The sequence below is a fragment of the Salvelinus alpinus genome, chromosome 13 (assembly GCF_045679555.1).
Source record: "Salvelinus alpinus chromosome 13, SLU_Salpinus.1, whole genome shotgun sequence".
Taxonomy (NCBI): Eukaryota; Metazoa; Chordata; class Actinopteri; order Salmoniformes; family Salmonidae; genus Salvelinus; species Salvelinus alpinus.
In genome coordinates, this window is record NC_092098.1 from 53,260,110 (window position 1) to 53,279,250 (window position 19,141).

The 19,141-nt window shown below is 44.4% G+C and overlaps 3 protein-coding genes across 4 annotated transcripts; 1 reads left to right on the top strand and 2 right to left on the bottom strand.

The window, feature by feature from the left end:
• The first annotated feature begins 941 nt into the window (after positions 1–941).
• coa4 (cytochrome c oxidase assembly factor 4 homolog) lies at positions 942–2,767 on the top strand. Of its 2 annotated transcripts, none has more exons than XM_071339820.1 (2): positions 942–1,087; positions 1,881–2,767. In XM_071339820.1, the coding sequence occupies exon 2, from the start codon at positions 1,899–1,901 to the stop codon at positions 2,151–2,153; it is 255 nt and encodes an 84-aa protein (XP_071195921.1). In that variant the 5' UTR covers positions 942–1,087; positions 1,881–1,898; the 3' UTR covers positions 2,154–2,767. The 2 variants fall into 2 exon arrangements, with proteins under 2 accessions (XP_071195921.1, XP_071195923.1); XM_071339822.1 differs by having other exon boundaries at positions 1,885–2,767.
• A 268-nt stretch (positions 2,768–3,035) lies between these two features.
• LOC139537922 (olfactory receptor 2A12-like) lies at positions 3,036–8,793 on the bottom strand. The gene is made up of 4 exons (XM_071339818.1): positions 8,690–8,793; positions 4,322–4,585; positions 3,887–4,102; positions 3,036–3,684 (listed from the first exon to the last, which is right to left on the bottom strand). Exons 2-4 carry the CDS (start codon positions 4,519–4,521, stop codon positions 3,084–3,086), a joined length of 1,017 nt encoding a protein of 338 aa, XP_071195919.1. The 5' UTR covers positions 4,522–4,585; positions 8,690–8,793; the 3' UTR covers positions 3,036–3,083.
• A 1,614-nt stretch (positions 8,794–10,407) lies between these two features.
• LOC139537923 (olfactory receptor 8B8-like) lies at positions 10,408–13,641 on the bottom strand. The gene is made up of 7 exons (XM_071339819.1): positions 13,596–13,641; positions 13,024–13,203; positions 12,539–12,591; positions 12,139–12,360; positions 11,560–11,676; positions 10,988–11,185; positions 10,408–10,663 (listed from the first exon to the last, which is right to left on the bottom strand). Exons 2-7 carry the CDS (start codon positions 13,165–13,167, stop codon positions 10,408–10,410), a joined length of 990 nt encoding a protein of 329 aa, XP_071195920.1. The 5' UTR covers positions 13,168–13,203; positions 13,596–13,641.
• Between the last annotated feature and the right edge of the window lie 5,500 nt (positions 13,642–19,141).

Consider the following 19,141-nt stretch of genomic DNA (forward strand, 5'->3'; position numbering starts at 1 on the left):
GGCAGAACGACAGATTTTTTTGAGCTCAGGAATTCGATCTAGCAACCTTTCGGTTACTTTCCTAACGCTCTAACCACTAGGCTACCTACCGCCCCTACACTCTAACCACTAGGCTACCTACCGCCCCTACACTCTAACCACTAGGCTACCTGCCGCCCCTACACTCTAACCACTAGGCTACCTACCGCCCCTACACTCTAACCACTAGGCTACCTACCGCCCCTACACTCTAACCACTAGGCTACCTGCCGCCCCTACACTCTAACCACTAGGCTACCTGCCGCCCCTACACTCTAACCACTAGGCTACCTGCCGCCCCTACACTCTAACCACTAGGCTACCTGCCGCCCCTACACTCTAACCACTAGGCTACCTGCCGCCCCTACACTCTAACCACTAGGCTACCTACCGCCCCTACACTCTAACCACTAGGCTACCTGCCGCCCCTACACTCTAACCACTAGGCTACCTGCCCCCCCTACACTCTAACCACTAGGCTACCTGCCGCCCCTACACTCTAACCACTAGGCTACCTGCCGAATAGAGCTGATATTATTGTCTGTTCTTCCTGGCAGACAATCCTATATTTTTTAAACACCACATTTATTTAGTTTCTTGCATGTGACAACATTCTGTTTTTAAACGAGTGTTTCTGAGTACAGGGACTGGAACAGAAGAATTCTTATTGAGACTCTACTTTGCTCTACCTTGTGTTAATGGATTTTAGTTGAGAATAACATTTTAGATTGCACTTCACTGCCCTCAAGTGCTTATAGGCCTATATTTCACACTGTATTTGAGAAATACCTCAGAATATAACAATTGCATGTTTTTTTCACACTGGGAAATAACATTTAAAATGTATATTTAGCAAAGTAATTTTTTTTATTTCCGCAAAACGAAACACAGTGTAGGTCTAGTGAGCAGGAGGTAGGCCTACTACGCGGAACATAAATGATCATCGTCCTAAGTAGGCCGTGCACATTTGAATGTAACCCTTTCCTATCCCTTCTGTAAAGACGTCCCCCATGTTATGAAATCCACGGGGGTAATGTGAATGTGTTCAACTCTAAGATATACATTCCAGGTACTGCTTTCAAGAGAGACAACGATTATGATATGTCTGAATGTTTAACTTTAGGCTAATATTGGCTGTTGCTTGTGATCTTTTGGGAGCTAGTGTTAGCTTTCCGATTTTGTTTAGTGATTTGCTTCAATATACTTTCGTTACTCACCGAAGTATAGATGTGACTCGTGTGATGACGAACTTTTCTCTGTCTGTGTAAGCTGTCGTCGTTTCTCCAAAATACGAAAGACACGACGTTTGAGTATTTTGACTAGGAAATGCGTATCCAACAGAGGGGAAAAGGCCAACAGCTAGCCATGACGCGACGTTACCCCAACTTCTTTCTATTTTGACGATGGGTTTGGAAACATAAGGAACTTGTCTTTCATATCAGTGAGAAATAATTACAAATCAATTACTACACACCATTACAGGCACAGGGTTAGTGTTCCCACACATAACACCATGTTACAGCGCTTGTGTACCAGTGAAGCTGGGGGGGGGGGGGGTCGATTGTTAATGATCGTGATATTGTTTTTGATTATATATTGTTTTGGTAATATTGAAGTATTATTTTTGCGCTAGATCTGTCATGATGTGCTGGTGTGTTGTCATTACTGTGCAACGGAAACGAGTGTCTATTGTACAAATTCAGTTGGGTCCATCCCCTGTTTGTTCCGTCTGCTAAACACGTGTATGTGACAAATACGATTTGACTTTGGTTCCTAGTAAATACACCCCTGAGCTCTTTCAAGAAGAGCCTCTGTCTCTAATCCCTTTTCCCCTCTGTGCTCTATCCCCCCCTCCCTCCCAGACAGAGCTGCCTTAGGTAATGGCCTCCCCTTCACCCCACGACCGGAGTCGTCGCCCCAGCGAGGACCAGGATGAGGAGGACCCAGTGGACCAGATGATCAGCAGGACAGGATGTGGGGAGCTGCACTACGCCGTCCAGGAGTGCATGGCCGAGCACCAGGACTGGAGGAAGTGTCAGAACCAGGTCCAGACCTTTAAAGACTGTATGATGACCTTCCAGAAGGCCCGGAAGGAACAGCTGATGAAGCAGAGGCCGTCCACAGAATCGGCTTAGAAGAGCATCTGGTGGTTTAGGTGTTTTCATTACGTATCTGGACTGATAACTGAGATATCAACGGTTTTAATTTTGCCGCTGACGTTATAATTGGTTAGCGTGTTTAAAACAGTCCTTCCCAAATGGTGGATCGCAACTGATATTTTTGGTCCACAGCCCAAGACTGGGTCCATGCTGTCTGGTGGGTCACAAGATTACACATAAAGCTGTAGATGGGTCTCAACTCAACACGTCGTGTTGGAAAAGACAATGTTAAAACACCATACTATCACACTGCTTAGAGCACAGATTGCTTGTCACAGTATTTGGTATGACAGCCAGAGCCTTCTGTCAGACTGTTTTCTCTCCGGGCTTTCCCGATGCATCAAGATGAATAACTGAGGAAATCTCTTCTCTAAATCCATCGTGTGGGTTTAGGGCTGTGTATGTTGAAACGCTCCAACATTCACCTTTCATTCACAGCTTGTAATTCATTGGTTAAAGGGTGGATGGGTGTGGGTGTGTGCTTGTCCTAGAGAGAGCGAGAGTTCCGTTTCTGTAGTGGCAGAGTTAACAGGCACATTTAACGTGGTTGTATTCATTTTGACATTATAAAACTCTATATATCACCATCATTGGTTTTCTTCGTCGTATTATTATAATTTTTAAAACTTCCATCACATTCAACCTTGTGTAGTTCAACACTGGGCCTTTTGTTTACAGTACCACATGTTACAGACTTTAGCCACATGGTGGCAGTATAACCCCAGGTTTCCTCTGAGTAAGGTGAAGGAAACTCATCAATCGCAGCCACATTAAAATGAGACTAGGATTGAAAGGAGGGGGGGAAATGTAAATAAAATGAGATATATTTTCAGACTAGAAACTATTTACACACTTAAGTCATTTATTTGTTTATTTATTGTGACAGGTTAACTTCTTATTCTGTGTTCAGTTCCCCTTGTTCCTTTTGTAAAGCTTTCTGACAGAGTCCAGGACCTCCTCTGTCCTCAGTGAGTATATGTTGTAAAGCTTTCTGACGGAGTCCAGGACCTCCTCTGTCCTCAGTGAGTATATGATAGGGTTCAACATAGAAGGCAAGGTCTGGGTCAATGAGTTGTTGATGATCCTGGCATTAGGATGTATGTAGCTGACTACTGCAGCTATGTTATTACCCACCATGGGCAGATAGAAGATGGCCACCAGAATTAGGTGAGAGGTACATGTTCTCATGGCTTTAACCCTCTCCTCCCCCGTGGCGATCCTGATCAACGCGATGGCAATGCAGATATACGTGAGGACTATCAGTATGATGGGGATACACATTACCACCAGGAAACAGACCCAAGCCATGATGTTGTTGAGAGAGTTGTCGTTGCAGGACAGTGTGTAGGTGGGGCCATGGTCACAGAAGAAGCTCTTTATCGCCAGAGAGCCACAGAAGGAGAGGCGAGTTATGAGGCTAACAGTGAAGGATATCAAAGCCAGCGTGAACAGCCACAGTACTACTAGAATCACCGCCATGGACGTTCTGGTCACAATAACGTGGTACCTGAGAGAAGAAAAATGAAATAATATTTTGGCAGAAGCTTTTATCCGAAGCAACTTGCAACAGTGATGGGTGACCCCAGCGGGAATCGAACTCACAACCCTGTCATTGCTAGCACCAATGATTAAAAATAATAATTAAGAAATACATATCTTTTTTTTTTTTAATGAAGAAAGCTTTAGATCTTTTGAACATGTATGCTTACCTGAGAGGAAAGACGATGGCAACGAACCGGTCGTAGGCCAGGGTGAGGAGAGAGAGAGACTGCATAGTCATGAAGACATAGACACAGAACATGCTACTGAGACAGGCCTCGTAGGAGATGTACTGCTTCTCAAACAGAAAAGTCTCTATGAGCTTAGGGATGAGAGCCGTGCTTCCACACAGGTCTGTCACAGCCAGGTTGAAGACTACGACGTACCTAGGTTAAAGATGGGGTGGAGGGGGGGGGTTAGAAAAATGCCGTATTCATGTGCGATGCTCAAGCTTTCGAAAGTGAACAGATTGATGGGACCCACGCGGTTGCTAAGATAGCACCACTGGTCCCTTTGTGTAGATAATCGACAACATTCATGCAAAGATGTATATGATATTAGAATACTCTTGACCAAACTTTGTGTTGTTGGAGCTAACAACATACTTGGCCGTGTGGAGGTTCCTGGCCAGGTAGATAACTGCCATGATGAAGGAGTTAGCCAGGACTGTCACGGCGTAGACCAGACCCAGGAACACATAGTAGTATTTGATGTGAGGGATGTCCTCGAAACCATTAATGTAGAAATATGACGGACGAACGAATGTGGCATTGGAAGTGACAAGGACTGACTGCTCGTGAGCCATGCTGCAGGAATCAGGATGGATGACCGGTTAAGATACACTCCTGGTCTGCTGTCTTAACTTGGGTCTGTTTGCAGGAACATGCAGAGAGAGAGACACAGAGAGAACAATGAAAGAAGAATGTGCAGATGGTGTCGTAGTAAAATAAATCCCTGTAACAAGATCCAGGGAGAGATGAACGAGTGTAAATAGAGGATACAACAACTTAACGAAAGACAAGTAAATGAATAACGCTCATTAATTTAAAGGCATTTTTTTTCTTTTACATAACGTAGCATAAAACTTTTGATGCAGGAAGCTTCAGCCAGCAAGATCTTTGAATCAAAAAGTCCCTGTGATTCCTCTTCATGCTGTGATGCTGCTGGCTGTCTCTACTGCTGACACAACTGACGGCACCGAGGAAGACAGTAGCAATCATCATCAACCAGTTACTTAGCATTATTCAAATAGTAAAATAAATGGTATCTAACTAATTATTCAAAGCATCATTTTCAAGATAAAGAAGTGGGAGAAGCGTAAAACAAATACATTAGATTTAAATTAATGCATTTTATACACGGCTAGAAGAAATACTCCACAACGTCAGACATCAAACTAAAGCCCAGAATGTCAACATCTCCACCAACTACTAAAGCCACTGTTTATCATGTAAATATCAAGTTGAACCCACCTCCTCAGGTGATGTGGTGAACCTGACAGCCCAGGTCTAGTGTGAGTACCTGGGCAGAGACAACAGGCTTATATACTGTATCATCTTCACCTGCTGGTCATTAGTACACAGAGTTACATCACTGGTTCCCAATCCTGGTCCTGGGGACCCAAAGAGATGCACATTGTAGTTACTGCACTAACACACCTGATTCAGCTCATCAACTCATCATTGACTCACCTGAGCCAAACACAAAACCTGGGCCAAAGACAAAACCTGGGCCAAACACAAAACCTGGGCCAAACACAAAACCTGGGCCAAACACAAAACCTGGGCCAAAGACAAAACCTGGGCCAAACACAAAACCTGGGCCAAACACAAAACCTGGGCCAAACACAAAACCTGGGCCAAACACAAAACCTGGGCCAAACACAAAACCTGGGCCAAAGACAAAACCTGGGCCAAACACAAAACCTGGGCCAAACACAAAACCTGGGCCAAACACAAAACCTGGGCCAAAGACAAAACCTGGGCCAAACACAAAACCTGGGCCAAACACAAAACCTGGGCCAAACACAAAACCTGGGCCAAAGACAAAACCTGGGCCAAACACAAAACCTGGGCCAAAGACTCACCTGAGCCAAACACAAAACCTGGGCCAAAGACTTACCTGGGCCAAACACAAAACCTGGGCCAAAGACTTACCTGGGCCAAACACAAAACCTGGGCCAAAGACTTACCTGGGCCAAAGATTCACCTGGGCCAAACACACAACCTGAGCCAACCACTCTCCTGAGCCAACCACTCTCCTGGGCCAACCACTCTCCTGGGCCAACCACTCTCCTGGGCCAACCACTCTCCTGAGCCAACCACTCTCCTGGGCCAACCACTCTCCTGGGCCAACCACTCTCCTGGGCCAACCACTCTGCTGGGCCAACCACTCTCCTGGGCCAACCACTCTCCTGGGCCAACCACTCTCCTGGGCCAACCACTCTCCTGGGCCAACCACTCTCCTGGGCCAACCACTCTGCTGGGCCAACCACTCTCCTGGGCCAACCACTCTCCTGGGCCAACCACTCTCCTGGGCCAACCACTCTCCTGGGCCAAACCACTCTCCTGGGCCAACCACTCTCCTGAGCCAACCACTCTGCTTGGCCAACCACTCTCCTGGGCCAACCACTCTCCTGGGCCAACCACTCTCCTGGGCCAACCACTCTCCTGGGCCAACCACTCTGCTGGGCCAACCACTCTCCTGGGCCAACCACTCACATGAATAAGACGGGTAAGCCCTAGAACTGTGCTTAAAATGACGTCATTGTTTTGTTTATGGAATCATCAAGATAGCACAGAGTAATAATAATGAAAGCAATCCAAAACATACAGAACATAGGACACAGAGAACATAGGACACAGAGAACATAGGACACAGAGAACATAGGACACAGAGAACATAGGACACAGAGAACATAGGACACAGAGAACATAGGACACAGAGAACATAGGACACAGAGAACATAGGACAGAGAACACAGGACACAGAGAACAGAGAACAGAGAACACAGAGAACATAGGACACAGAGAACACAGAGAACAGAGAACAGAGAACACAGAGAACATAGAACACATAGAACATAGAACACATAGAACATAGAACACAGAGAACAGAGAACAGAGAACACAGAGAACATAGAACACAGAGAACAGAGAACACAGAGAACATAGAACACAGAGAACACAGAACAGAGAACACAGAGAACAGAGAACACAGAGAACATAGGACACAGAGAACACAGAGGACATAGGACACAGAGGACACAGAGAACATAGGACACAGAGAACACAGAGAACACAGAGGACATAGGACACAGAGGACACAGAGAACATAGGACACAGAGAACACAGAACACAGAGAACAGAGAACAGAGAACAGAGAACACAGGACACAGAGAACACAGAGAACATAGGACACAGAGGACACAGAGAACATAGGACACAGAGGACACAGAGGACACAGAGAACATAGGACACAGAGGACACAGAGAACATAGGACACAGAGGACACAGAGAACATAGGACACAGAGGACACAGAGAACATAGGACACAGAGGACACAGAGAACACAGAGGACATAGGACACAGAGAACACAGGACACAGAGGACAAACAAAACTATATACAGGTGTCGTCAGATCAGGAGGATATGAGTACTGAATTAATAGAGGTCCTTTTCTGAACAACACAGTCTTGAGCTGGGCCTTAAAGACATGCTCCGGAACTTTGGCGATTACTAAGTATTTTTAAAATCTCACATTTTGGGCTAATGTGTCAATGTGTAGTTCAGACATGCATAATCTATGAGCAGAGTTACTGTCTTACCTCAATTAGCCACCTAGGCCTTAGTTTGAAAGCAAATATTTTCTTGAAGCTGTGCTGTTTCATTTTGTCTAAATTTTCCCCCACTTGGGCCAGCCCCCTAGCAATTGGAGTTCAACCAATGAGCTTCATCCACTCTTCCATATGAGTGACAGCGAGCAAGAGAGCACTTCATACACCCACAGCAGATCGAGAGAGAAAGACCAATGACGTGGTGCACATATCTGCACATATGTGACATAGTGCACAATTTTAGGGGACCGCTTTTGGCTCGTGAGCAGTACTTTCTGAACTACTGTATAAAAATGACACAAAAGTACCGGCAAATCTCTTTAAAACGAGGACAGACACTTTGCAGCTCTGACAGTATCTGAAAGTTTTGAGTTTTTCTTATTATTAGGTTTATTTGAGCAGGGACAATGTACAACATAAACAGATGTGTTGTATCAGATTGAACTAGCAGCTAATTTCTGTCTGTAGTCTGCTGAAGGGAGATGGACCAGAAGCAGAGTGTAGTCTTTATATTACTAGGCAAGTCAGATAAGAACAAATTCTTATTTACAACAACAGCCTACTGGGGAATAGTGGGTTAACTGCCTTGTTTAGAGGCAGAACGACAGATGTAAGCTCTGGGATTCAATCCAGCAACCTTTCGGTTACTGGCCCAACACTCTAACCACTAGGCTACCTGCCCCCCCTGCTACCTGTTGGGTTTAGTTAACAATCATGCCCACTAACACGGGATTATAACGCCTAGGGAGAATTGTCATGTACGGACAAACAGCTGCGCTGATTGCGCTCTATCCGATCACAGCAGGGAACCTCCAGACGGTGAGACAGACGTGCCGGTCACACAGCGCCTCGGACTTGTTAATTAACATAAGACAACATAACACCAATGTTATGTTGATAGAACACTTAGCCCCTAGGCCGTACATGGAGTGGCCACTTGCCGATGTGTTTGTTAGGGATCACTCCAGTCTGCCGGTTTTGGGGCAAAATGAGACTTGAGACGATGGATCTTTGTTCCTGCTGCTACACTGTTTAGTAACGTTAGTCCCCATGAAACACTGACAGACACACTCTGGTAATAGATAGTGAGAAAGCTGTAAAAACAGAACGGCACCAAAACACACACTTCACTACTCACCAGTGACTTGATAAGCCAATTTAGCTAACGTGGTTTACCGGCTCAATGTGCACGCTAGCTACTAGTACTAGCTAGCATTATTGACAAACACAGAGATGGAACTTAGCTAGCTAGCGTGTAGCAGCTTGAGCTTTATTGACGATAGTTTGACAGCTTTTGTTGATGATGTAGATGTAAAATTGAGCGACAAAAGACCTCCTTGGCAAACCACTTCCTCAATATTTAATTAATTTAAAATGAATTAAAGATGGAAGAAGTGGTAGTGGCTATGTTGTTGCAACCGTTCTAAAAGGGCATCGATGAGTTCAGCAGCCCCTCAAACACATTGTGTAAATAGCGTACTTTATTTGTCTCATACCACTTCACTTCATTGAGTGAAGCAACAATAGAATCGTTCACTATGCCAGATACACTGTAGTTACACATAGCTTCCAATCAGAAAACAAAACGTATAGAGGAAGGAACCGAGACTGCAAAAAAGAGAGATATAAATAAACAAAACACTTCAAGTACTTCTAAATATAAGTATATGTAAATATACATTAAATACATTAAATCACACTGATATTTGTTATTTTTTGAATGGCTATAAAGGCTCGTAGACATACTATACAGTGCCTTCATAAAGTATTCACACCTCTTGAATTATTCCACATTTTGTTGTGTTACAGTCTGAATTTAAAATGGATTACATGTAGATGTTGTGTCCCTGGCCTTCACACAATACCCCATAAGGTCAAAGTGGAATGATAGTAAAAACCAAATCTCTGTACCGACACTGTAAAGTCCCTCAGTCCAGCAGTGCATTTCAAACACAGATTCAACCACTAAGACCAGGGAGGTTCTCCAATGCAAAAGGCCGACCTATTAGTTGATGGGTAAAAAATCAATAACAACAAAAAAAAGCAGACATTGAATATCCCTTTGAGCATGGTGAAGTTATTAATTACACTTTGGATGGTGTATCAATACACCCAGTCACTACAAAGATACAGGCGTCCTTCCTAACTCAGTTGCCGGAGAGGAAGGAAACCGCTCAGGAATTTCACCATGAGACCAATGGTGACTTTAAAACAGTTACAGAGTTTAATGGCTGCGACAGGTGACATGAGGATGGATCAAGAACGGTGTAGTTACTCCACAATACTAACCTAAATGACAGAGTGAAAAGAAAGCCTGTACTGAATTCAAATATACCCAAACATGCATCCTGTTTTCAATAAGGCACTAAAGTAAAACTGTAAAATAAAAGTGGCAAAGAAATGAACTTTATGTCCTGAATACGATGCGTTATGGTTGGGACAAATCCAACACATCACTGACAACCACTCTTCCTATTTCCAACATGGTGGTGGCTGCAACACGTTATGGGTATGCTTGTCATCGCCAAGGACTAGAGAGTTTTTAGGATAAAGAAGAAACGGAATAGAACTAAGCACAGGCAAAATCCTAGAGGAAATCCTGCTTCAGTCTGATTTCCAACAGACACTGGGAGACAAATTCACCTTTCAGCAGGACAATAACCTAAAACATAAGATCAAATATACACTGGCGTTGCTTACCAAGATGACATGTAATGTTCCTGAGTGGCTTAGTTACAGTTTTGACTTAAATCGGCCTGAAAATCTATGGCAAGACTTGAAAATGGCTGATTAGGTATGAATACTTTCTGAAGGCACTGTAAATATATTATTTTTAAGAGAAATAATTCAAGTACTTCATGTTGGTTTGACCTGCGTCACAGCCCTTTGGGCCCCTCTTCTGAGCAGCTTCTTGACCGATACCTTAAACTCCTCCGTCTTCAGAACGTATATGATGGGGTTGAGCATTGGTGGCAGTATCGACGTCAGGGAGAGGTTGATGATCCGGGCGTTGGTTGGTATGAGGGATTGGAGGACGTATGTGAAAATAACAGGCAGGTAGAATATGGCCACCAGTATTAGGTGTGAGGTACATGTCTTCATGGCTCTGAGTCTGGGAGAGAGAGAGAGAGCGAGGGTTAGAGGTAGAGAGAGACAGAGAGAGAGAGAGAGAGAGAGAGAGAGAGAGAGAGAGAGACAGAGAGAGAGAGAGAAAGAGAGGGAGAAGGAGAGAAAGTGTGTCAATACAGTATGTGATTATCTATACAGTTTTAATTGCATTCTCAATATCTCCCAGCATGTATCACTCTTGTAACAATTCCATCACTCTAAAAAGGTTTTTCTGAGGCCTCACGCCAATCAGCATATGAGCCGTTCTGGCTTGGACAAGTCTATTTACTGACTTGACGTACTTATTCCAGTCAGTATTACTTCTCACCTGTCCTGGGGCAGTGTGATGGTGAACAGGGCGTGTGTTATACAGATGTAGGAGGATACGATGAAGACCATGGGGAGATAGAGAACTATACAGGGGTTGAGATACGCCATCATCTGATTAGGGACCACATCAGAACAGGGGGCCGCCAGACGGAACAGGGGACCGTGGTCACAGAGGTAGCTGTCGATCACCAGAGACCTACAATACAATACATTATACAACATTTTATTATCCAGATATTAGAGCGAACAAGAGAAATGTTGTCTTCTGCTAATTTTTTCTCCAGCGCCTGGCCAGGGTTTCGAACCCGTGACGTTTTCGGCTACAGGTTCACTGCCTGTTGGAATTAGTATTCAAGAGGAACTGAGTCCATGACGACATGGAGCCATCAACGTTTTACAACAACCTGACAGATGACAACATAACATTCTGTTTGTTTATCTCCTTCATTTTAGTAAAATTTGAAATGCACTTGAACAATAGTTTGATGTGATTTAAGAGATGAAACTCTAATTCACAGAAGCTATGCTTTTGCAGTGGAGTCGTTGCTCTACAACACGATACATACTAACCTACAGAAAGAGAGCCGGGTGATGAGACACACAGAGATCAACATCATCAACACAGCAAACGTCCAGGCGGCGCCCGTCAGCTGGAGAATGGACCTGTGAGTGACCATCATGTGGTACCTGGAAAGAACATGACAATGGAACTTTGAGAGTTGATGACACCTCTTGTCATTTAATAGGATCTCTGTGGGAAAGAAGACTTTCAACTTTATCGTGTTATAATCGTCAGTGGTTGATTATTATTGTTTTATAATTATTCAGTCGAGATTCCCACATTTGGGGAACTTGCAGGGATCAGCACGACCAGAGTGCATTGGCCGAGCCTCACGCTGGGTCAACCTCCTTTGTGATCAAGGTGTCTGCCAGGAAACTATATCCTTATATATGATTTTAAATGCAGTGGTATCCATGTTAAATCGTAATTTTTTATATATAATACATTTAATAAATACATTTGAATAAATGGTCAAATAAATCAAATTATTCAATTAAAATATTTTATTTATCCCAGAAGAGTCAAATAATGTAGTCTTTCTGAATGTTATTTTAATTGAGTTAATAATTTGATGTATTATCTGAGACCTGAGCGGGCAGCAGATGGCCACCAGTCTGTCATAGGAGAGGATGGTGAGGTTGAAGGACTGCATGGTGATGAAGAGGAAGACGAAGAAGAGGCTAGTGAGACACTGGTTGTAGGAGATGAGCTGTCTGCTGAACAGGAACATGTCCAGCAGCTTGGGAACCAGGGCCGTGCTTTCACACACGTCTGTGAAGGCCAGGTTGAACACAGCAATGTACTTGGGGCTGTAAGGGCAGAACATAAATATCTTTTAATATTAATATAAATATCACGTAATGGAGACCGGGGAGCAGGGCAGGCTCCCACACATGTCTGTGAAGTCCAGGGAACTGGGACTTCAAAAAGATAGAATGTCTGTTTTACACGGTCTTGTGTTAATAAGATTAAAAGAGGTCTGATTACCTGTGGAGACTGCGGTCCACGTAGATGCCAGTCATGACGAAGGTGTTGCCCACCTAGACCCAACACACACACACACACACACACACACACACACACACACACACACACACACACACACACACACACACACACACACACCACACACACACACACACACACACACACACACACACACACACACACACACACACACAGAGCAGAAATGACCAAACATGGATTTACAGGTACATGCATCAGGCCATTGACTCTGGGTGGTGCTCTATGTCCCCACATAGTTCAGCTGGAATAACATTCAAGTATTAGGTTTTGTGTTCTATAGGAAAGTGAACAACTTTAGAGTTTATCACCTGGACCAACTAGCTGACGCTAACTGCATGTAACACCCTGGACCAGAGCTAGTGTGTAACACCCGGGACCAGAGCTAGTTTGTAACACCGCGGACCAGAGCTAGTTAGTAACACCCTGGACCAGAGCTACGGCCTTACCAGAGAGATGATGTATACAAAACAGAGGAAGCAGTAGTAGTACTTCATGTAGGGGATGGCTATGAAACCACTGATGAAGAAGTAAGGGGGTCGGATGATGGTGTTGATGTCTGTCTGGTTAGGGTCAGAGGTCAGGGAACTCATCCTGACTGGAGAACGTCTCCCTCTGGCTGGTGATATCTGTGGAAATACATAACCATGATTACAAATAAAGATATTCAAAACTGTACATTAATTCACCTGTTGACACAAACATCATTGAAGCATCGTTAGAGGAAAGAGAATTAAACAAGTTCATCAAAAAGGTAAATTACAAATAATTTACAAAAATGTATAATGACCAGCAGGTGAAGATGATACAGTATATATAAGCCTGTTGTCTCTGCCCAGGTACTCACACTAGACCTGGAGGTATAAATTAATATTCTATTCAATGTTAGCGCATTCGACACCAGCTGCTAAGAAAAGGGTTAAACCACTCACTTCAGACATCAAACTAAATAGCAGAATGTCAACATCTCCACCAACTACTAAAGCCACTGTTTATCATGTAAATGTCAAGTTGAACCCACCTCCTCAGGTGATATGGTGAACCTGACAGCCCAGGTCTAGTGTGAGTACCTGGGCAGAGACAACAGGCTTATATATACTGTATCATCTTCACCTGCTGGTCATTAGTACACAGAGTTACATCACTGGTTCCCAATCCTGGTCCTGGGGACCCAAAGAGATGCACATTGTAGTTACTACACTAACACACCTGATTCAGCTCATCATCTCAACATCAAGCCTTTGATTAGATGAATCAGGACAAAAACCTACATGGTGTTGACCCTTTGGGAAACACTGAAACACTGAATGACGCGTGTAATAATGTATAATTGTAGAATGTAATAATAGGATCTATATGATGAAGTCATCATGGAGGGGTGGGTTAATTAACATACAGCCGTCCATGTCCAGATTTAGGATCTTCATTTGATCAAATCATCCATCTAATAATTCACATTTCCTTTTGATGGAGGATTATTTTCCTGTTATAGGAGACTGGATTAAATTAAAATCCTACATCTGTAGTAGCATCTCTCCCCCACAGGGATTGACACACCTGGGACAAACACCCACCTGGGTCAAACACCCACCTGGGACAAACACTCACCTGGGTCAAACACTCACCTGAATAAGACAGGTAAGTGACGTGCTTAGAATTATGTCATTTAATTTGTAAAGCGCATTTCTCACACCAAATGCAAAACAAATGTTTACAAAATTATACAAATAATAATAATGAAAGCAATGCAAAACAAAGAGAACATAGAACACAAAGAACATAGAGAACATAGAACACAGAAAAAATAGGACACAAAGAACATAGAACACAGAGAACATAGAACACAGAGAACATAGAACATAGAGAACATAGAACACAGAAAACATAGAACACAAAGAACATAGAACACAGAGAACATATAACACAGAGAACATAGGACACAGAGAACATAGAACACAGAGAACATAGGATGTGTAGTTCATAAATGCTAATCTACTGTATGATCAGAAATACTGTTGTAATTCCCTTGTTAAAACCAAGTATTGAGTTTATTTGTTATAATTAATTGGTATTAGATTTGAAAGGTGATTGAATTGCTCCTAAATTGTAATGTTGTTAATGCATTTCTTTTAGAATAAATATTTATTTATGTATAAGTGAATAGTTTGGTTAGCTTTTAAGTTTAAGTTTTGACCAATAAGGTCGCTTGTTAACCTGTGGCCAATGGGAGTTGACCTGGTTAATGGGAGGTCTGGGAAAGGAAGAAAAGAGAGGGAAAAAGAGACGTTGAGAAAAGGATGGATGTTTTCCATTAGGACCGTTGGTGAAGAAAAATTATAAAAGAAGACGACAAAACTAGAACAAACCCCATACCTACTAAGACATGAAGGGAAATACCGATTTTATTTTATAAGAGAGTTGTTATCAATTTGTTAAGACTTAGTAAAGACTGAAGCTACCATCTCATCGTGGAGGTATTTGACAGCCTTGAGGTTAGCCTAGCATCGTGTAACACCGAGAGAGAATTGCTTGGGAAAGATTAACGAGTTCATGTTCCCATGGGATTTCGGTTACGGCTAAGGAGTACTGTCTGCATTGATAGAGGTGCTTGCTGTGGATTTTGTGAGGAAACCTGCAAGGAACTGCCATACTTCGCTGAAGGAAAACCGGAAAAATTCCGGAGCCGACAGAGATGGCCGCCTCGCTTCGCGTTCCTAGGAAACTATGCAGTATTTTGTTTTTTTTATGTGTTATTTCTTACAGTGTTACCCCAGGAAATCTTAGGTTTTATTACATACAGTCGGGAGGAACTATTGGATATAAGAGCAACGTCAGCTCACCAACATTACGACCAGGAATACGACTTTCCCGAAGCGGATCCTCTGTTTGGACCACCACCCAGGACAATGGATCGGATCCCAGCCGGCGACCCAAAACAACGGCGCCGTAGAAGGGGCAGACGGAGCGGTCTTCTGGTCAGGCTCCGTAGACCGGCACATCGCGCTCCACTCCTGAGCATACTACTCGCCAATGTCCAGTCTCTTGAAAACAAGGTAGACGAAATCCGTGCAAGGGTAGCCTTCCAGAGAGACATCAGAGACTGTAACGTTCTTTGTTTCATGGAAACATGGCTCACTCGAGACACGCTATCGGAGTCGGTACAGCCAGCTGGGTTCTTCACGCATCGCGCCGACAGAAACAAGCATCTTTCTGGTAAGAAGAACGGCGGGTGTATGCCTTGTGATTAACGAGACGTGGTGTGATCATAACAACATACAGTAACTCAAGTCCTTCTGTTCACCTGACTTAGAATTCCTCACAATCAAATGTCGACCGCATTATCTACCTAGAGAATTCTCTTCGATTATAATCACAGCCGCATATATCCCCCCCAAGCAGACACATCGATGGCCCTGAACAAACTTCATTTGACTCTATGTAAACTGGAAACCACATATCCTGAGGCTGCATTTATTGTAGCTGGGGATTTTAACACGGCTAATCTGAAAACAAGGCTCCCTAAATTCTATCAGCATATCGATTGCGCTACCAGGGCTGGCAAAACCCTAGATCATTGTTATTCTAACTTCCACGACGCATATAAGGCCCTCCCCCGCCCTCCTTTCGGAAAAGCTGACCACGACTCCATTTTGTTGCTTCCAGCCTATAGACAAAAACTAAAACAGGAAGCTCCCGCGCTCAGGTCTGTTCAACGCTGGTCCGACCAATCGGATTCCACGCTTCAAGATTGCTTCGATCACGTGAACTGGGACATGTTCCGCATTACGGCCAACAACAGCATTGATGAATACGCTGATTCAGTGAGCTGGTTTATTAGCAAGTGCATCGGCGATGTCGTACCCACAGCAACTATTAAAAAATTCCCAAACCAGAAACCGTGGATTGATGGCAGCATTCGCGCAAAACTGAAAGCGCGAACCACTGCTTTTAATCAGGGCAAGGTGACCAGAAACATGACCGAATACAAACAGTGTAGCTATTCCCTCCACAAGGCAATCAAACAAGCTAAACGTCAGTATAGAGACAAAGTAGTGTCGCAATTCAACAACGGCTCAGACACGAGAGGTATGTGGCAGGGTCTACAGTCAATCACGGACTATAAAAGGAAAATCAGCCCCGTCGCGGACCAGGATGTTTTGCTCCCAGACAGACTAAACAACTTCTTTGCTCGCTTTCAGGACAATACAGTGCCACTAACACGGCCCGCTACCAAAACCTGCGGGCTCTCCTTCACTGCAGCCGACGTGAGCAAAACATTTGAACGTGTCAACCCTCGCAAGGCTGCAGGCCCAGACGGCATCCCCAGCCGCGTCCTCAGAGCATGCGCAGACCAGCTGGCTGGTGTGTTTACGGACATATTCAATCAATCCTTATCCCAGTCTGCTGTCCCCACATGCTTCAAGAGGGCCACCATTGTTCCTGTTCCCAAGAAAGCTAAGGTAACTGAGCTAAATGACTACCGCCCCGTAGCACTCACTTCTGTCATCATGAAGTGCTTTGAGAGACTAGTCAAGGACCATATCACCTCCACCCTACCTGACACCCTAGACCCACTCCAATTTGCTTACCGCCCCAATAGGTCCACAGACTACGCAATCGCCATCACACTGCACACTGCCCTAACCCATCTGGACAAGAGGAATACCTATGTGAGAATGCTGTTCATCGACTACAGCTCAGCATTTAACACCATAGTACCCTCCAAACTCGTCATCAAGCTTGAGACCCTGGGTCTCGACCCCGCCCTGTGTAACTGGGACCTGGACTTCCTGACGGCCGCCCCCAGGTGGTGAGGGTAGGTAACAACATCTCCACCCCGCTGATCCTCAACACTGGGGCCCCACAAGGGTGCGTTCTCAGCCCTCTCCTGTACTCCCTGTTCACCCAAGACTGTGTGGCCATGCGCGCCTCCAACTCAATCATCAAGTTTGCAGACGACACTAGAGTGGTAGGCTTGATTACCAACAACGACGAGACGGCCTACAGGGAATAACCTCACACTCAACGTCAACAAAACAAAGGAGATGATTGTGGACTTCAGGAAACAGCAGAGGGAGCACCCCCCTATCCACATCGACGGGAGAGTAGTGGATAGGGTAGAAAGTTAAGGTCCTCGGCGTACACATCACGGACAAACTGAAATGGTCCAACCACACAGACAGCGTGGTGAAGAAGGCGCAGCAGCGCCTCTTCAACCTCTGGAGGCTGAAGAAATTTGGCTTGTCACCAAAAACACTCACAAACTTTTACAGATGCACAATCAAGATCATCCTGTCGGGCTGTATCACCGCCGGGTACGGCAACTGCTCCGCCCATATCCGTAAGGCTCTCCAGAGGGTAGTGAGGTCTGCACAATGCATCACCGGGGGCAAACTACCTGCCCTCCAGGACACCTACAGCACCCGATGTCACAGGAAGGCCAAACAGATCATCAAGGACAACAACCACCCGAGCCACTGCCTGTTCACCCCGCTATCATCCAGAAGGCGAGGTCAGTACAGGTGTATCAAAGCAGGGACCGAGAGACTGAAAAACAGCTTCTATCTCAAGGCCATCAGACTGTTAGACAGCCATCACTGACATTGAGTGGCTGCTGCCAACATAGTGAACAATAATATTACTGCATTGTCGGAACTAGAAGCACATGCATTTTGCTACACTCGCATTAAACATCTGCTAACCATGTGTATGTGACCAATAACATTTTATTTTATTTGCTTTGATTTGAAGTAGTGAGTAACCACAACGTGAGGTGCTTCTGGACTTTATGTGTGTCGTCATTGTTTTTGAGCTCCAACGCGCGCCAACGGGTTATTAAGCAAACTTTTAATAAATGAATATGGGTTGTTGCATAACTCATCGGGGTTTATTATTTTTTATTTATTTTGATGTGAACATGTAATAACCCATATTAAACCTTATGTATGTTGCCTTGGTGGAGTAACTAAATGTTTCAATTTAATTTAATGCATGGGCTAGCCGCTAGCCTATCCTGATACAATAACAGAAACCTATAATCATTTCATCTGAAGTTAATACCCTATTGTCATCCCCCTAGACAGTTTACAGTAGGAATTCTTATTGGAGAAGTCCTTCACACCTGACATCCCATGCTGTTGAGATACTCTTCGTAAGTTAACATTGTGAGAGTCATATTCGAGCCTGGTGAAAGAGTTACACTGTTTAACTTTAATTAGCCACGTAATCCATAGTTTGAAAGCCACTGTTTTTCTGTTCTCTAACCCCTCTCCAGGTCTCTGTTCTCCTACTAATCTCACTGTAACCCTCCTCCAGGTCTCTGTTCTCTTAGTAATCTCACTGTAACCCCCCTCCAGGTCTCTGTTCTCCTACTAATCTCACTGTAACCCCCCTCCAGGTCTCTGTTCTCCTACTAATCTCACTGTAACCCCCCTCCAGGTCTCTGTTCTCCTACTAATCTCACTGTAACCCCCCTCCAGGTCTCTGTTCTCCTACTAATCTCACTGTAACCCCCCCCCCCCCCCCCTCCAGGTCTCTGTTCTCCTGCTAATCTCACTGTAACCCTCC